The 16,677-nt window shown below is 58.9% G+C and overlaps 2 protein-coding genes across 2 annotated transcripts in view; both read right to left on the bottom strand.

Annotated features, from left to right (window-relative positions):
* The window catches only part of LOC133280764 (olfactory receptor 14C36-like), a 781,395-nt gene that overhangs the window by 417,609 nt on the left and 347,109 nt on the right, over positions 1-16,677 (bottom strand). The window lies entirely within an intron of this gene.
* On the bottom strand, positions 12,104-16,089 carry LOC133280757 (uncharacterized). The gene is made up of 12 exons (XM_061475682.1): positions 16,063-16,089; positions 15,200-15,320; positions 14,968-15,106; positions 14,844-14,883; positions 14,665-14,734; positions 14,522-14,574; positions 14,360-14,415; positions 14,036-14,111; positions 13,800-13,945; positions 12,771-12,915; positions 12,294-12,374; positions 12,104-12,211 (listed from the first exon to the last, which is right to left on the bottom strand). The coding sequence occupies exons 1-12, from the start codon at positions 16,087-16,089 to the stop codon at positions 12,104-12,106; spliced, it is 1,062 nt and encodes a 353-aa protein (XP_061331666.1).

Below are 16,677 nucleotides of genomic sequence, written 5' to 3' on the forward strand. Positions count from 1 at the left end.
CCTGGCCTTGTCTTGCCTGGCCTTGCCTTGTCTTGAATTTCCTTTACTGGCCTGGCCTGGTCTGGCGTTGGCTGGCCTTGTCTGTCCTGATATTACCTATCCTTACCTGGCCTTACCTGGTCTTATCTGGCATTGCAGTGCCTGTCCTGGCATGTCCCAGAGTGGCCTTGCACTGCCTTGCATTGCCGTGCCTTTTCTGACCTTGCTTTGATTTGCCTAGACTCACCTGGCCTTCCCTGGCCTGGCCTGGCATGCCCTTAACTGGACTGTCCTAGCTTGCCTGGCCTGGCCTTGCCTTGCCTGGCCTGGCCTTGCATTGCCCTGATTTTGTATGACCTGGCCTGGCCTGGCCTTACCAGGCCTTCCATTGCCTGTCTTGGACTTGCTTTACCTTGTGTTGCCTTGCCTTGCCTTGCCTTGCCTTGCCTTGCCTCGCCTTGCCTCGCCTTGCCTCGGTTGCCTGGCCTGTCCTTCCCTAGCCTTACCTTGCCTTGCCTAGCCTTGCCTGGCCTGGCCTGGCCTTGCCTTCATGGCCTGGCCTAGCCTGGGCATGCCTTGCCTTGCCTAGCTTTGCCTTCCCCTTATTGCCTTGCCTTGTTTTGCCTTGCCTTGCCCTGCCTTGACTGGCCTTGCCTGCCTGGCCAGGCCTGGCCTGGACTTGCCTTGCCTTGTGTTGCCTTGCTTCTCCTTGTCTTGCCTTGATTGTCTGGCCTGTCTTTCCCTTCCCTTCCCTTCCCTTACCTTGCCTTACCTTGCCTTGCCTCGCCTTGCCTTGCCTTACCTGGACTTGCCTGGCCTGCCCTGATTTTGTATGACCTGGCCCAGCCTGGCCTCTACCAGGCCTTCCATTACCTGTCCTGGACTTGCTTAACCTTTTGTTGCACTGCCTTGTCTAGCCTTGCCTTGCCTTGCCTCGCCTTGCCTTGCTTGCCTGGCATTGCCTTGCCTAGCCTTGCCTGGCCTGGCCTGGCCTTGCTTTCATGGCCTGGCCTAGCCTGGGCTTGCCTTGCCTGGCCTTGCCTTCCCCTGTATTGCCTTGCCTTGTTTTGCCTTGCCTTGCCCTGCCTTGCCTGGCCTTGCCTGCCTGGCCTGGCATGGCATGGACTTGCCTTGCCTTGCCTGGCATTGCTTCTCCTGGCCATGCCTTGCCTTGTCTGGCCTGGCCTGGTGTCATGGTTTAAACCCAGTCAGGTAACTTGTTCACTCACTCCCAGTGAGTGGTGCCGAGCTGACAACAATCGAGGTCCGTGTCCCCCCCCCACCGGGGTTCTCCCCCACTTCTGGAGGAACGGGGATGAGGATCGAAAGAGTGCAACTCCCACGGGATGAGACAAGAACAGTCCAGCAACCAATGTACACAAATCACCACCGCTACTATCAACTACAACAATGATAAGGGAAAATAACAAGGGAAGAGAATACGATACCACCGGCAGGGAAGACGAGTTCCACCCGGAAGCCCGTGTCCTTCCGGGTAACTCCCAGTCACCCCCCACCCCGGCCATGACGTGCTGTGGTATGGAATACCTCCCTGGCTAGCCCGAGTCAGGCGCCCCATCTCTGCTTCCTCCCGGCTTCCCCTCCTCCCTGGCAGAGCATAAGCCTCACAAAGTCCTTGGTCAGGGTAAACATCACTTAGCAACAACTGAAAACATCGACTTCACCAACACTGTTCTCAGGCTGGAAGTCAAAACACAGCACTGCACCAGCTAGCACAAAGGAAAAAAAAAAAACATGACTGCTACTGCTGAACCCAGGACACCTGGCCAAGCCTTTCTTTGCCTTCCCTTGTATTGCATTGCCTTGCCTGGCCTTGCCTGGCCTGGCCTGGTTGTACCTGAACAGGGCAGGCCTGGTTGGTCTGGCCTTGCCTGGCCTTACCTGGCCTTGCATTGACTGTCCTGGACTTGCCTTCTATTACCTTGCCTTGCCTTGCCTTGCATTGACTTGACTAGCCTTGCCTTGCCTTCCATTGACATGACTTGCCTTCCTTCCCTTGCCTTGCATTGACTTGACTTGCCTTGCCTCGCCTGTCCTTGCCTTGCCTTGCATGGCCTTGAATTGCATTGCCTTGCTTTGCCTTGCCTTGCCCCGCTGCTCTTCTCTGGCCTTGTCTGACCTGGCCTTACCTGGTCTGGCCTGGCCTTACCTGGCCTTACCTGGCCTTGCATATACTGTCCAGTCCTGGACTGGCCTTGCCTTGCCTTGCTGGCCTTTCCTTTCCTTTCCTGACCTGGCTTACATGGCCTTACATGCCTTGCCTGGCCTTCCCTGACCTTGCATGCATTAGCTAGTCCTGGACTGGCCTTGCCTTGCCTTGCCTAGCCTTACCTTGCCTTGCATGGCCTTGCCTTGCCTGGCCTGTCCTTGCCTTCATGGTTTGGCCTGGCCTGGGCTTACCTGGCCTTGCCTGGCCTGTCCTGGATTTGCACTGCCTGTCCTGGACTTGCCTTGCCTTGCTTTGCCGTGCCTTGCCTTGCCTTTCCTTGCCTGTCATTTCCCTGCCTTGCCTGGCCTTGCCTGCTTGACTTTACAGGCCTGGCCTGGCCTGGCCTGACCTTGCCTGGCCTTGCCTGGCCAGTCCTGGAAAGGCCTTCCCTTGCCTAGCCTTCCCTTGCCTGGCCTTGCCTGGCCTTGCCTTTATGGCATGTCCTTGATTTGGCTTAGCTGGCCTTAAATGGTCTTGCATTTCCTGTCTTGGACTGGCCTTTTCTTGCCTTGCCTTTCCTGGCCTTGCCTGGCCCGCCCTCCTTTTGTATGACCTGGCCTGGCCTTTCCTGGGCTGGCCTTGTCTTGCCTTACCAGGCCTTCCATTGCCTGTCCTGGACATGCCCTACCTTGCCTTTCCTCGCCTTGTGTAGCCTTGCCTTGCCTTGCCTTGCCTTTCCTGGCCTTACCTTGTCTTTGCTTGCCTTGCCTTCACTGGCCTTGCCTGGCCTAGTCTTGCCTATCATTGCCTTGCATTACATTCCCTTGCATTGCCTTGCTTTGCCTTGCCTTGCCTCGCCTCGGCTGGCCTTGCCTGGCATGCCCTGGTTTTGTATGACCTGGTCTGGCCTTTCCTGGCCTGGCCTTTCCTAGCCTGGCCTTTCTTAGCCTGGCCTTTCCTAGCCTGGCCTTGCTTTGCGTTACCAGGCCTTCCATTGCATGTTGTGGACTTGCCTTACCTTGTCTTGCCTTGCATTGCCTTCCCTGGCCTTGGCAGGCCTGGCCTGGTTTGGCCTTGCCTTGCCTGGCCTTGCATTGCCTGTCATGGCCTCACCTGGCCCGGCCTTACCTTCTCTTCCCTTGACTTGCACTGAATTGCCTGGCCTGTCCTGCCTAGGCCTGTCCTTGCCATGCCTTGCCTGGCCAGCCCTTGCCTGGACTGGCCTGGCCTGGCCTGGCCTCGCCTGGCCTGACCTTGTCTTGCCTGGCAATCCCTGGCCTGGCCTTGCATCTCCCTGCCTGCCCTGGCCTGGCCTGCCCTGAGATTGCCTGTCCTGCCGTGGCCTGACCTGGCCTGGCCTTGTCTTTCCTGACCTTCTCTGGCCTCGTCTGGCCTGGCCTTTTCTTACCTGGCCTTCTATTGCCTGGTCTGGCCTGGCCTTCCCTGCTCTTGCCTGGCCATGCCTGGCCTGGCTTTTCCTGGCATGTCATAGCCTGGCGTTTCCTTACCTGGCCTTGCATTGCCTGGCATGGCCTGGCCTTGCATTCCCTTCCCTTCCCTTGCATTGCTCTGAATTGGATTGCCTGGCCTGGCCTCACCTGTCCTTGAATTACCTGGCCTTGCAGTGCCTGTCTTGGTCTTTCCTTTCATTGCCTTGTCTTGCCTTGCCTGGCCTTGCCATGACTTGCCTTCCCCTTATTGCCTTGCCTTGTTTTGCCTTGCCTTGCCCTGCCTTGACTGGCCTTGCCTGCCTTGCCAGGCCTGGCCTGGCTTTCCTTGCCTTGCATTGCCTTGCCTTCCCTTGCCTTGACTTGCACTGACTTGCCTTGCCTGGCCTGGCATGGCCTGGTTTTGCCTTGTCTTGCCTTGCTTTGCCTGGCCTTGCATTGCATGGCCTTGCCTAGCATTGATTGGCCTGGCCTTGCCTGGACTTCCCTAACCTATCGTTTCCTCTCCTTGCCTTGCCTTGTCTTACCTTGCCTTGCCTAGCCTTCCCTTGCATTGCCTTGCCTTGCCTTGCCTGGCCTTGGCTTGCCTTGCCTGGCCTGACCTTGCCTGGCCTGGACTTGCCTTGCCTTGCCTTGACTGTCCTTGCCTGGCCTGGCGTTGATTTGCCTTGCCTGGCCTGGCCTTCATTTGCCTTGCCTTTCCTTGCCTTGCCTTGATTGTCCTTGCCTGGCCTGGCCTTGACTTGCCAGGCCTGGCCTTCATTTGCCTTACCTTTCCTTGCCTTGTATTTATTGGCCTGGCCTGGCCTAGCCTGGCCTTGCCTTGCCTTGCCGGGCCTTGCATCTCCTAGCCTGGCCTGGCCTGGCCTTGCCTTGCATTGTCTTGCCTTGCATGTCCTGGTCTGGATTTGCCTTGCATGGCTTGGCCTGGCCTTGCCTTGCCTAGCCACGCCTTGCCTTGCATTGCATTGACTTGCCCTGCCTGTCCTTGCCTTCTCTGGCCTAGACTGGCCTGGCATGGCCTGGCCTTGCTTGGCCTTGCTTTGCCTTGCCTTGCCTTGCCTTGTCTTTAATGGCCTTGACTGGCTTTGCCTGTCCTGGCCTTACCAAGCCTTCCGTTGCCTGTCCTGGCCTTATATTACTTGGCATTGCATTGCCTGACCTGGCCTAAGTTTGCCTTGTCTTGCCTTGCCTTGCCTTGCCTTGTCTGGCTTGGCCTTGCCTTGCCTTGCCTAGCCTTACCTTGCCTTGCCTTGTCTTGCCTGGCCTCGCCTTGCCTTGTCTTGCCTGGCCGTGCCTTGCCTGGCCTTGCCTTGCCTGGCCTTGCATGGCCTGGCCTGGCCTTGTCTTACCTGGCCTTACCAGGCCTTGCATTTCCTGTCCTGGACAGGCCTTGCCTTGCCTAGCCTTACCTTGCCTTGCCTTGCCTGGCCTTGCATGGCCTGGCCTTTCCTTGCCTGGCCATGCCTCGCCTGGCCTTGTCTTGCCTCGCCTGGCCTTGTCTTGCCTTGCCTTGCATTGTATTACTTTGCCTTGCCTGGATTTGCCTGGCCTGCCCTGGTTTTGTATGACCTGGACTGGCCTGGCCTGGACTTGCCTGGCCTGCGCTTTCCTGGCCTGGACTTGCCTGGCCTTACTGAGCCTACCCTTGCCGGTCATGGACTTGCCTAAACTTGCCTTGCCTTGAATAGCCTTGCCTTGTCTATCCTTTCCTTGCCTTGACTTGCCTGGCCTGGCCTGCCGTTGCCTTGCCTTGCTTTGCCTTTCTTCACCTTGCCTTGCCTTGATTGTCTGGCCTGTCCTTCCCTTGCCTTGCTTTGCCTCTCCTTGTCTTGCTGGACTTGCCTGGCCAGGCCTGGCCTTGCCTTCCGTGTCCTTTCCTGGTCTTGCATTGCCTTGATTGGCCTGGCCTGGCCTGGCCTTGACCTGCTTGGCCTTGCCTAGACTGGCCTTGCCTTGCCTAGCCTCACATTGCCTTTCCTCGCCTTGCCCGGCCTGGCCTGGCCTTGCCTTCATGGCCTGGCCTGGCCTGCCCTTGCCTGCCCTTGCCTTGTCTTGCTTTTCCTTGCCTGGCCTTTCCTTGCCTTGCCTTACCTGGCCTTACCAGGCCTTGCATTGCCTGTCCTGGACTTGTATGGCCTTGCATTAACTTACCTGGCCTTACCTGGCCTAGCATTGCCTGTCCTGGACTTGCCTTGCCTTGCCTAGCCTTGCCTTGCTTTGAATTGCCTCGCCTGGCCTGGCCTGGCCTTGACCTGCTTGGCCTTGCTGGAACTGGCCTTGCCTGGCCTACTGTTGCCTTGCCTTGCCTTGCCTTGCTTTTCCCTGCCTAGCCTTTCCTTGCCTGGCCTAGCCTGGACTGGCCTTGCCCTGGCTGGCCTTGATTGGCCTGAGCTTGCCTGCCCTTGCCTGGCCTTGGCTGGCCAGGCCTTGCCTTACTTGGCCTTACCTGTCCTGGGCTTGCTTTACCTGGCCTGAAGTGCAACTACTTTATGGGCCTTGCCTTGCCTTACCTTGCCTTACATGGCCTTTACCTGGCCTTGCATAGACTGGACAGTCCTGGACTGGCCTTGCCTTGCCTTGCCCAGACTTTCCTTGCCTTGCCTGGCCTTAACTTGCCTTGCCTGGCCTGGCCGGGCCTTGCCTTCATGGCCTGGCCTGGCCTAGGCTGGCCTTGACTTGCTTGTCCTTGCCTCGACTGGCCTTGCCTTGGCTAGCTTTTTTCCTGCCTTGCCCTACCTCGCCTTATCTGGCCTTGTGTTGCCTGTCCTGGACTGGCCTTGCCTTGCATTGCCTTACCTGGCCCTACCTGGCCTAGCAGTCGCTGTCCTGGACTGGCCTTGCCTTGCCTTGCCTTGCATTGCCTTGCCTTGCCTTGCCTTGCCTTACTTACCAGGCCTTACCTGGCCTTGCATTACCTCTCCTAGACAGTCCTTGCCTTGCCTTGCCTTGCCTAGCCTTGCCATGCCTTGCCTGGCCTTACATTGCCTTACCAGGCCTTAACTGGCCTTCCATTAGCTGTCCTAGACTGTCCTTGCCTTGCCTTGCCTCTCCTTGCCTTGCCTTGCCTTGCCTTGCCTGGCCTTGCCTCTCCTGGCCTGGCCTGGCCTTGCCTTGCCTGGCATGGCCTCTCCTGGCCTTGCCTTACCTGGCCTTGCCTGGCCTGTCCTGGATTTACACTGCCTGTCCTGGCCTTCCCTTGCCTTGCATGGCCAGGCCTTGCCTTACCTTTAAGGCCTGGCCTGGCCTTGGCTTAGCTGGCCTTACATGATCTTGCATTGCCTGTCTTGGACTGGCCTTGTCTTGCCTTGACTTGCTTTTCCTGGCCTTGCCTGGCCTGCCCTCCTTTTGTATGACCTGGCCTGGCCTGGCCTTTCCTAGGCTGGCCTTGTCTTGCCTTACCAGGCCTTCCATTGCCTGTCCTGGACATGCCTTACCTTGCCTTTCCTCGCCTTGTGTAGCCTTTCCTCACCTTGTGTAGCCTTTCCTCGCCTTGCCTTGCCTTGCCTCGCCTCGCCTCGCCTGGCCTGGCCTTGTCTTTGCTTGCCTTGCGTTGACTGGCCTTGCCTGGCCTAGTCTTGCTTTGCATTGCCTTGCATTACCTTCCCTTGCCTTGCCTTACTTCCCTTGCCTTGCCTTGGCTGGCCTTGCCTGGCATGCCCTGGTTTTGTATGACCGGTCCTGGCCTGGCCTGGTCTGGCCTGGCCTTTCCTGGCCTGGCCTTTCCTGGCCTGGTCTTGCCTTACATTACCAGGCCTTCTATTGCCTGTCGTGGACTTGCCTTACCTTGTCTTGCCTTGCATTGGCTTACCTGGCCTTGCCAGGCCTGGCTTGGTTTGGCCTTGCCTTGCCTGGCCTTGCCTTGCCTGTCATGACCTTACCTGGCCCAGCCTTGCCTTCCCTTCCCTTGACTTGCATTGCACTGAATTGCCTGGCCTGGCCTGCCCTGGCCTGGCCTTGCTGTGCCTTGCCTGGCCTTGCATCTCCTATCCTGGCCTGGCCTTGCTGTGCCTTGCCTGGCCTTGCATCTCCTATCCTGGCCTGGCCTGGCCTTGCCTTGCATTGTCTTGCCTTGCTTGTCCTGGTCTGGATTTGCCTTGCATGGCTTGGCCTATCCTTGCCTTGCCTAGCCACGCCTTGCCTTGCCTTGCACTGACTTGCCCTGCCTGTCCTTGTCTTCTCTGACCTAGCCTGGCCTGGCATGGCCTGGCCATGCTTGGCCTTTCTTTGCCTTGCCTTGTCTTGCCTTGTCTTTAATGGCCTTGCCTTGCCTTGCCTTGCCTGGCCTTGCATCTCCTGGCCTGGCCTTGCCTTGTCTTTAATGGCCTTGACTGGCCTTGCCTGGCCTGGCCTTACCAAGCCTTCCCTTGCCTGGCCTTACCAAGCCTTCCCTTGCCTGTCCTGGCCTTATATTACCTGGCATTGCATTGCCTGGCCTGGCCTGGCCTAAGTTTGCCTTGCCTTCCCTTACCTTGCCTTGCCTGGCCTGGCCTGGCCTGGCCTTGCCCTGGCTGGCCTTGATTTGCCTGACCTTGCCTGCCCTTGCCTGGCCGGGGCTCTGCTGTCCCTGGTTTTGCCTGGCATGGCCTTGTGTGGCCTGTCCTTTTCTGGCCTGGCCTGGCTTTGCCTTCCCTGTGATTTCCTGGCCTTGCATTGCCTTTATTAGCCTGGCCTGGCCTGGCCTGGCCTGGACCTGACCTGCTTGGCCTTGCCTGGCCTTTCCTTACCTGTCCTTACCTGGCTTTGCATGGCCTGTCTAGACCTGGACTAGCCTTGCCTTGCCTAGCCTTGCCTTTCCTTTCCTTTCCTTGCCTGACCTGGCCTGGCCTTCCCTTCATGGGCCTTGCCTTCCCTTCCCTTGCCTTGTCTTGCCTCTCCTGGCCTGGACTTGACTGTCTTGCCTGGCGTTACCTTGCCTTCCCTTGCCTTGCCTTGCCTTGCTGTCCTGGTTTAAACCCAGCCAGACAGCTTGTTCACTCACTTCCCCCCAGGGGACTTGAGGATATCACGGAAGCACACAATGGTTTGGACTGGGAGGGACCTTAAAGCTCCTCCAGCTCCAACCCCTGCCACTGCCAGAGACAACTTCCACTAGAGCAGCTTGCTCCAAGCTCCATTCAACCTAGTCTTGAACACTGCCAGCCATGGGGCAGCCACAGCTTCTCTGGGCACCCTGTGCCACTGTTCCACCACCCTCACAGGGAACAACTTCTAAGATCTCATCTCAATCTCCCCTCTCTGTCATGTTAAAATCGTTCCCCCTTCTCCCATCCCCACAGGCCCTTGCTCTCCCCACAAGAAATGAGGGCAGATCCCAGGATCATCCCTCTTCAGCCGCAGCGCTCCGCTGCCAGCTCAGCCAGCCCAACTCACACACCGAGTCCAAAGCAGCCACTCTGGGGAAGTCTCTTGAGGTGTTCTGGCAACTCCTACAGCACCCCAAGATCGCCATTGCCACCCACCTCCTTCCACGCTCCTGTGTCCACAGGCGGCACCGGCTCCGAGACACCAAGACGGGAACCACCAGAGGAGCTGCTCTTGCCTCCTCCACCGGTAGCTTGTGTTCCGTGGGGCAGCTGTCGTCTCCCAGTGCCTCTGCTGGAGGGTTCCATGGGATTCTGCGGCCTCACACACCTGAACACGGGGAGTTCCAGAATCAGCCACCCCTGTGGTCTCCATGTCCCTAAGGTCATTGTGATGCAGGAGCTCTGACTGAGTCCATGGGGTGCTCTGGAGGTGCTGCAGGCATTCTCTGGGATTCTCTAGGGGTATCCCCAGGATGCCCTGGGAGTGCACAGAGACACAGGGCCGTGGAGCAAGCTGCTCTAGTGGAAGGTGTCCCTGCCCGTGCCTTTGGGGGTTGGAGCTGGGTGAGCTTTAAGGTCCCTTCCAGCCCAGTCTGGGATTCCATGATTCTCTGCTGTGCCAATGTCGGTCCCTCTCCACTCCTCGTAGGTGGCCGTGACGCCCTGTTCCATGGCCCACGTTGAGCTGTGACCCCTCGCATGCTCCACGTCCGGACCAAAGGCACTGAGAAATTGCAGCCCGTGAGGGACCTCCCCGAGCCGGCTGGGCAGAGGCTGGTCCCCCCGCAGCGACTCCTGGAGCACCTCTGGGTGCCCTCAGCTTCCAAAACGATGGGGGGGAGGGTCCCCAATGAACACAACCTCCCATCCCCCACCCGGGGCTGTCAGGGGTGGGGATCTCCCCCCTCTTTATACCCGGGATGGGAGAGGGGAGGATAAAGGGGGGATGGGGGGGTCGATCCGAAGCCTTATTGACACCGATGTAAATAGCCCGGGGGGGTGGGGAGGGGAGGGAAGGCAGGAGGCGTCACCTTAAGAATGTATAAAAAGGAAAATTAACCAATAAATAAAGATTTCACAGGGAATCGAGGCCTCTTCTCCCCCCTACCCCCGCATTTCGGCCTTTCCCCATCCCCGTTCGGTGATGCTCGCCGCACTTCCGGGTTGGTTGCTAGGCAACGGGGTCTCCGCGTACCGCTTCCTGCATGTTGCCAGGCGACGGCCAGTGAGCTTCCACTGCGCTGCGCGTTGCCAGGCAACCTTGCCCCCCCCCCTCCAGCCTCGATCTGGCGACCGTTGCCCAGGCAACAGCCAATGAGCTCTGAGCTCCCCAACTCGTGTCCCCATTTAACCCCGTCCCGGCTGCCCCCCATGGGGCTGAATATGGGGCTTTTCCTTGCCCCTGCCCCCCCATTTGTCCCCTCTTCCCCTCCCCCCCTTATGCCCCCCCATTCCCCCTCCCCCTTTTTCCCACCCCCATTCCCCACATTCCTGCCATTTCTCCCCCTCTCCCTCCATCCCTCTCCATTTCTCATCCCACCGTTACCCCCCCCCTTATTTACATGCAATTAGCCTAGGACCTGCTTTACTCACACGCAGTTCATGTAGGGTTGACCTTATTTAAATGTTACTAACACAGACACTTCCTTATTTACATGTTATTAATGGAGGGCCTACTTAATTTGTGTCCTTTTAGTGGAGGACCTGCTTTATTTACATGTCATTAACATGGAGCCACTCGTATTTGCACGTTCTTACTGTAGGACCTCCTGTATTTACATGGTGCTGTGCCAGGACCTCCTGTATTTACTCACTTATTAATGTAGGACCTATTTTATGTACAGTTGCTGTCGGATCTGCTCTATTGACAGGGTATTGGGGCAGGACCTACTTCATTTATGGGCCCTTATTGTAGGTCCTACTTTATCGGGGAGGTATTATTGTAAGACCCAATTTGTTGAGGGAGTTATTAATGTAGGGCTTACTTTATTCATATGTTGTATTTACAGTTTCATTACTGTAGGACCTACTGTATCGGGGGTGGTTGTTATGTCAGGACCCGCTTTACTAAGTAACTTATTTACAAGTTCTTAATGTAGTATCTACTTTTATGTACCTGTTATTAACATAGAGCCTGTCTAATTTACATATTCCTGTAGGTCCTACTTTATTCCCAGGCTGTTATTGTAGGTCCTGCTTGATTAGGGAATTTATTATGTCAGGACCTGCTTTGTTTAACACTTTTGTTACTGTAGGACCTGCTTTATTTATGTTTTACTGTAGGCCACACATTATCTGTGCATTGTTATTGGAGGCTCTGCTTTGTTGACATGCTGTTATTGTAGGCAGGACGAGTTTATTAACAGGAGACATGCTTTGCATCTCATTAACATGGGTGCAACCTCATTTACATATAATTAACACAGGACCTGCTTTATTTACTGCTTTATTTCTATAGGACCTACTCTATTCCGCTTCCAGGACCTCAGCCTTGTGGCCCCGCACTCCTCCAAGCCCCGCCTCCTGCACCCCATCCAATAGGAGCATCTGATGAAACCGAGGCTCAGGGGTGGGGCTTGCTCTGGTCACACCCTTCCTCGTCGCTGGTGGGCGGGGCTAAGGGGAGGGGGCGGTGCAAGTTCAGAGCATGGGTGGCCTGGGACCAGGCTGCAAAGGGGCGGGGTCAGCGCAGGCCACACGCTCACCCCCCCATCTCCTTCACTCACCGCGGGGTGGGCGGGGCTTCCAGGGTCCGCCCCTTCCGCTGACCACGCCCCTTCCGCTGACCACGCCCCTTCCGCTGACCACGCCCCCTGCAGCTGTTCCAGCTCCCCCGCAGCTCTGCTGCCCACAACAGCGCCCCCTGTGGGGGCTGAGGCACAAACACCCCTGAGCAACGGCCCCATTGCCCCTCCCCCCTTTATGGCCCCTCCTTTCATTGCCCCTCCCCGTTTATGGCCCTCCCCCATTTATGACCCCTGCCCCCTCTATGGCCCCTCCTTCAAATTCCCCTCCCCCTTTATGGCCCCTCCCCCCATTTTCCTCCCCCTTTATGGCCCCTCCCCCACCTCACTCTCTGCCACTCCTAGGGTGCGTCTGATTGGCTGCAGTGGGCTGTGGGCGGGGCTAAAGGGAGAATGGAGGGGTCAGCACAGCCCTTCCCCCCCCTCCCCCACAAACCTCCCCCCCCCCCAATTCACTCACCTCGGGGGGAGGGGCACCCTCTCCTTTCCCAGCATGCTCAGCGCTTCCTGCAGCCGCTGCTCTTCCCCCTGCAGCCCTGGGGGGAGCCGCACAGCTCCTCGGGCCTGAAAGGGGCGTGGCCAAAGCTCTGAGGCCTCGCCCACTCACATTAAGCCCCGCCCCACTTTCCTCCCCCTCTTTGCTCACCTGGGCCTGCAGGGGGCGCAGCTGCGCCCGGAGCTTCCCATTGGATGCGGCCAGAGCCCGGAGCTGGATCCAGCGGCGGGACTGGAAGGGATGGAGGGGGGGGACACAAGGAAATGAGGGACCCCAAAGCCATGGGAGGGACCCAAATACCCCCCAAACACCTTAAATATAGCCCCATATTTCTCCCCAAAACCTCTCCCTTCACCCCAAACCCATCCATAAGCCCCAGATACCCCTCCCAGCACTGCTGAACCCCCAAAATCCCCCCTAAAGCCCCAAACTCCTCCATATCATCCCCTATAGACCCAAAATCCCCCTCCATGACCCCCAAATATCCCGAACCCTCACAAAAAGCAGCGCTGGGACCCTTTAGGGACCCCAACCCCTCCACATAACCATCAAATTCCACTTCCCAGACCCCCCCCCAAGCCCATCAGGACCCCCCTCAAATCCCCATAGTCCCCCGTTGGCACCCACCAGCCGCTGCTTCCCCTCCTGCAGCTGCCTCCTCAGTGGCCCCAGGGCAGTTTCTGGGGAGTCCATGGGGCTGCCCCGTAGATCCTGGACCTGCTGGATCAGGGCCTCCCGAGCCCCTGAGAGCCCCACGGCCTCCAGCATCAACCTGGGGGGCAACGGGACCCCAAAGCCAAACGCTGAGGGGAGCTTGGGGGACCCAAAGGGTTCCAGAACACTTTTTTGGGGGGGGGACACCCTAAAAGGGCTGCAGGGAACATGGAGGGGTTGAGGGCACCCCAAAGGGTCTCAGCACTGGGTTTAGGGAGAATCTGGGGGGGCTTTAAGGACCCCTATGAGCTCAGCACCCACTTCAGAAGGAAACCCAGGGGGGTTTAAAGTATAGAGGGGGCCCCTAAAGGGTTTTGAGGTTCAGGAGTGGGGAGGAAAAGGTCATGGGGGAGGGCCCAGGGGCAGTTTTGTGGTGCAGGGGGTGAAACTGGGCTGCAGGATGCATTTGGGAGGGTCCTTGAGAGGGTTTTGGGGTGCAGAGGGGGTGTTTTGGTATGCAGAGAGGGGCCGTTTTGGGCTTCACGGGGGTTGTTTTGTGGTGCAGGGAGGGTACATTTGGGGTGCAGGTGTGTTTTGGGGTACAGGAGGGTGGTTTCGGTGTACAGGGGGGAGTTTTGTGATGCAGGGGATTGTTTTGGAGTGCAGGGAGAATAGTTTCGGTGTGTAGGGGTTTGTTTTGGTATGCAGGGGGTGTGTTTTGGGGTGCAGCAGGGATGGTTTTGGGGTGCAGGGGGGTTTTGCGATGCAGGGGAGTGTTTTGGGGTGCACCATGTGGTTTTTGGGTGCAGGGAGGTGTTTTGGGGTGCAGAGGGGATGGTTTTGGAATGTGGAGGGGTTGTTTTGGGATGCAGGGGCTGTGTTTTGGGGTGCAGGGGGATGGTTTTAGGGTGCAGCAGGGTGTTTTGAGATGCAGGGGGAGTGTTTTGGGGTGCACATGTGGTTTTGGGGTTCAGGGAGGTGTTTTGGGGTGCAGGGTTTTACCTGGCAGCCTGCTGGGCTTTGGGGTCCCCCTCCAGGCGCTGCTGGATCTCCTCCTGCAGCTGGAGGAGCCGGAGCCTCAGGGGGGACAGGCGGGAGGCCGAGGAGTGGATGAGGTCCCAGACTCCCCCCACATCCTCCCAGTAGTCCTGGGGGGTGCAAAAGGGGGACCCCACATCAGTGGGGAGCTCCGAGCCCTAAAGCACCCCCAAATGTGCCCCTCAAGTCCCCCCATTTACCTGGATGAGGGTCTTCATAGGGGGCTGAGCATCAGGGTCAGGGTCAAGGTCAGGGCTGATTTTGGGGTACCCCTTCCTGCAATGGAACAAGGGGGGAGGGGGGGAGGATGCAATCCCCGCCCCTCTGTTGGCTCCACCAACCGGTAGCCCCACCCCTTCCCTAGTGCCCTGGGGCCACACCCTCAGAACCTTATAAGGGAAGTCCTGCCCCCTTTAAGCCGCACCCCCAGCTGCCCACTGGCTCTGCCCCTTCCCTAAGCTCCACCCCCTCCCAAAGCCCCACCCCTCCTAAGCCCCTCCCTTCTCCTAAGCCCCTCCCCTCACCGCAGTGTCTGCAGGGCCTCCAGCACCTCCTCTGGGCTGTGTTGGTTCAGCAGTGCCTGGTGCGGGGGGTGAAGGGGGTGTCAGGTCACATGGGGGAGGGGGGGTCACATGACCGTTAGGATCAGTCACCTCCCCCCCCACCCTCCCCCCTTGGGCACCCACCTTGCCCTCCTGCAGCCAGAGCAAGGTGAGGTCCTGCGGCCTGGGGGGGCAATGGGAAGGGCAGGGGGGTTGGGGAGGTGATGGACAGGGAGGGGTTTATGGCAGCAATGGGCGGGGCTTGCCCCGAAGGGGGCGGGGCTTACCTCGACAAGGGGCCAAGGGGCGGAGCCCCAGCAGCTCCTCCAGGGCCTCCTCCCGCAGCTTGCACACGGCCTGGGGGGGGGGGGGGGAGGGGGCGGGGCAATGGGGACGTGGCCACGCTCAGACCCCTCCCCCGTCCATAAGCCCCTCCTTCTTCCCAATAAGCCCCGCCCCTTCTTACCGGCAATTTCGACGTTAGTCCCACCTTTGGCCCCGGCTCCCTGCAAGCGCAGAGCATCATGGGAATGCTGCCCCCCGCCCCCATTGGGATACCCATGGGGAAGCCCCGCCCCTTCCTCGCTCACCGGTGGGCGGAGCTTATCTGGGCCCCCTCCCTCCGCAGCCTCCACCCCTCCTGCGCTGCCTCCGCCCCCAGGGCCCGAAGCTCCGCCCCTCGGCGACGCTCCGCCCCCTGGCGGTGAAGCTCCGCCCCCAGTGCCTCTTCTATAAGGAAACAAAGGGGGCAGAGCCTCAGGTCAGGTGACCGGTAGCCCCGCCCCTTTACCCCCCACCCCACCGCCCCCCCAATGAACTCACCCAGCTTCAGCACCGCTGCTCCGGCCTCGCCCACGGCCCCGCCCATCACTTTAAGCTCCGCCCTCACCTGCTCCAAGGCCTCGTGCACTTCCATATAAGGCGTGCTTGACCCCGCCCCTCGCTGGGGAGAGACACCAAAGGTCACCTGAGGACACCACCCCCCCCATCCTTAAGCACCATTTTTTCTCCCTCCACCACCCCTCAAATTGGCCCCCCCCCGGCCCAAATCCTGCCCCCCCCATATTTGCCTCCCCCAAACCCCCCACCCCCCCCTCATCCCTCTGGGACCCCCCAAAACCCCATACAGACCCCCCCAAACCCTCCCCCCCAAACCTGAATCTCCTCGAGGTGCCAGTACCTGAGCCCCGAGTTAAGGAAGAAACGGGGGGGGGGGGGGGTTAAGGAGAGGTTGGGGGGGGATCATGGGAAGGAATTGGGGGTTCCTGGGGATCCCAATGGGATTTGGAGGGGTCCTAAAGAAATTAGGGGCTCCTGTGCATGGATTTAGGAGAATAAAAGGGGTTGGGGGGGGGGCCACAGGGGGGAATTGGGGGGTGTTGGGGGGGGTCATGGGATCCCAATGCAATTTTGGGGGGGGATCCTAACAGGCAAAAGGGGTTTGGGGGGGTCCTGAGGGATTTTGGAGGCTCCCCAATGAGCTTGGGGGTCCCCAGAGGGGGCATTTTCGGGGTCCCCCCCCTTTTTGCGGTGCAGCAGATACCACAGCAGGTTCCCTTTGATCTTCTTCACATTCCTATAGGAACAACCCCCCCCCCCCGGGTATTTTAGGGACTGATCCGAGGTTTGGTGTCCCTCCAGATGTTGCAGTTCCTCCCCCCCAGATGTTGGGGTGCCCCCCTCACCCCCGCACGTGGCCCATGATGTATCATGGCCGAAATTGGCGCGCTGGGAGCGCCGCGCGGCACGACGGGAGTTGTAGTCCAAGCCGGGCACCGCCTTAGTGGTGCTGTAGGAGTGTCGCACTGCATCATGGGAGTTGTAGTCCAGGCTGGGCACCGCCCTCGTGGTGCTCTCTGGTTGCCGCGCGGCATGATGGGAGTTGTACTACCACCTGGCGGCTGTATAATGGTGTTCTATGGGAGCCGCGGGGTATGATGGGAGTTGTAGTCATAACTGGGCGCCGCCATAATGGGGCTCTATGGGTGCCGCACTGCATGATGGGAGTAGTAGTCCCGGCTGGACGCCACCGTAAAGGGACTCTATGGGTGCCGCGTTGCATGATAAGGGTTGTAGTCCCTGTAGTCTATGGCTCTCTATGGGGTCTCTATGGGGTCTCTGTGGGGGTCTCTATGGTTCACTTTGGGTCGCTTTCTGGCTCTCTGCGGTGTCTATGGGCCTCTATGAGTCTCTGTGGGCTGTGGGTCTATATGGTGTCTATGGGTCTCTCTATGGGGTCTCTTTGGGTCCCTGCAGGGTCTGACCATGGAGGGGGGGATCTCTTTACGAGTCCCTTGGAG

Source organism: Pezoporus flaviventris, unplaced genomic scaffold, assembly GCF_033815535.1.
Source record: "Pezoporus flaviventris isolate CSIRO_AGI_PZ_B2104156 unplaced genomic scaffold, CSIRO_AGI_Pfla_v1 ptg000088l, whole genome shotgun sequence".
NCBI lineage: Eukaryota > Metazoa > Chordata > Aves > Psittaciformes > Psittacidae > Pezoporus > Pezoporus flaviventris.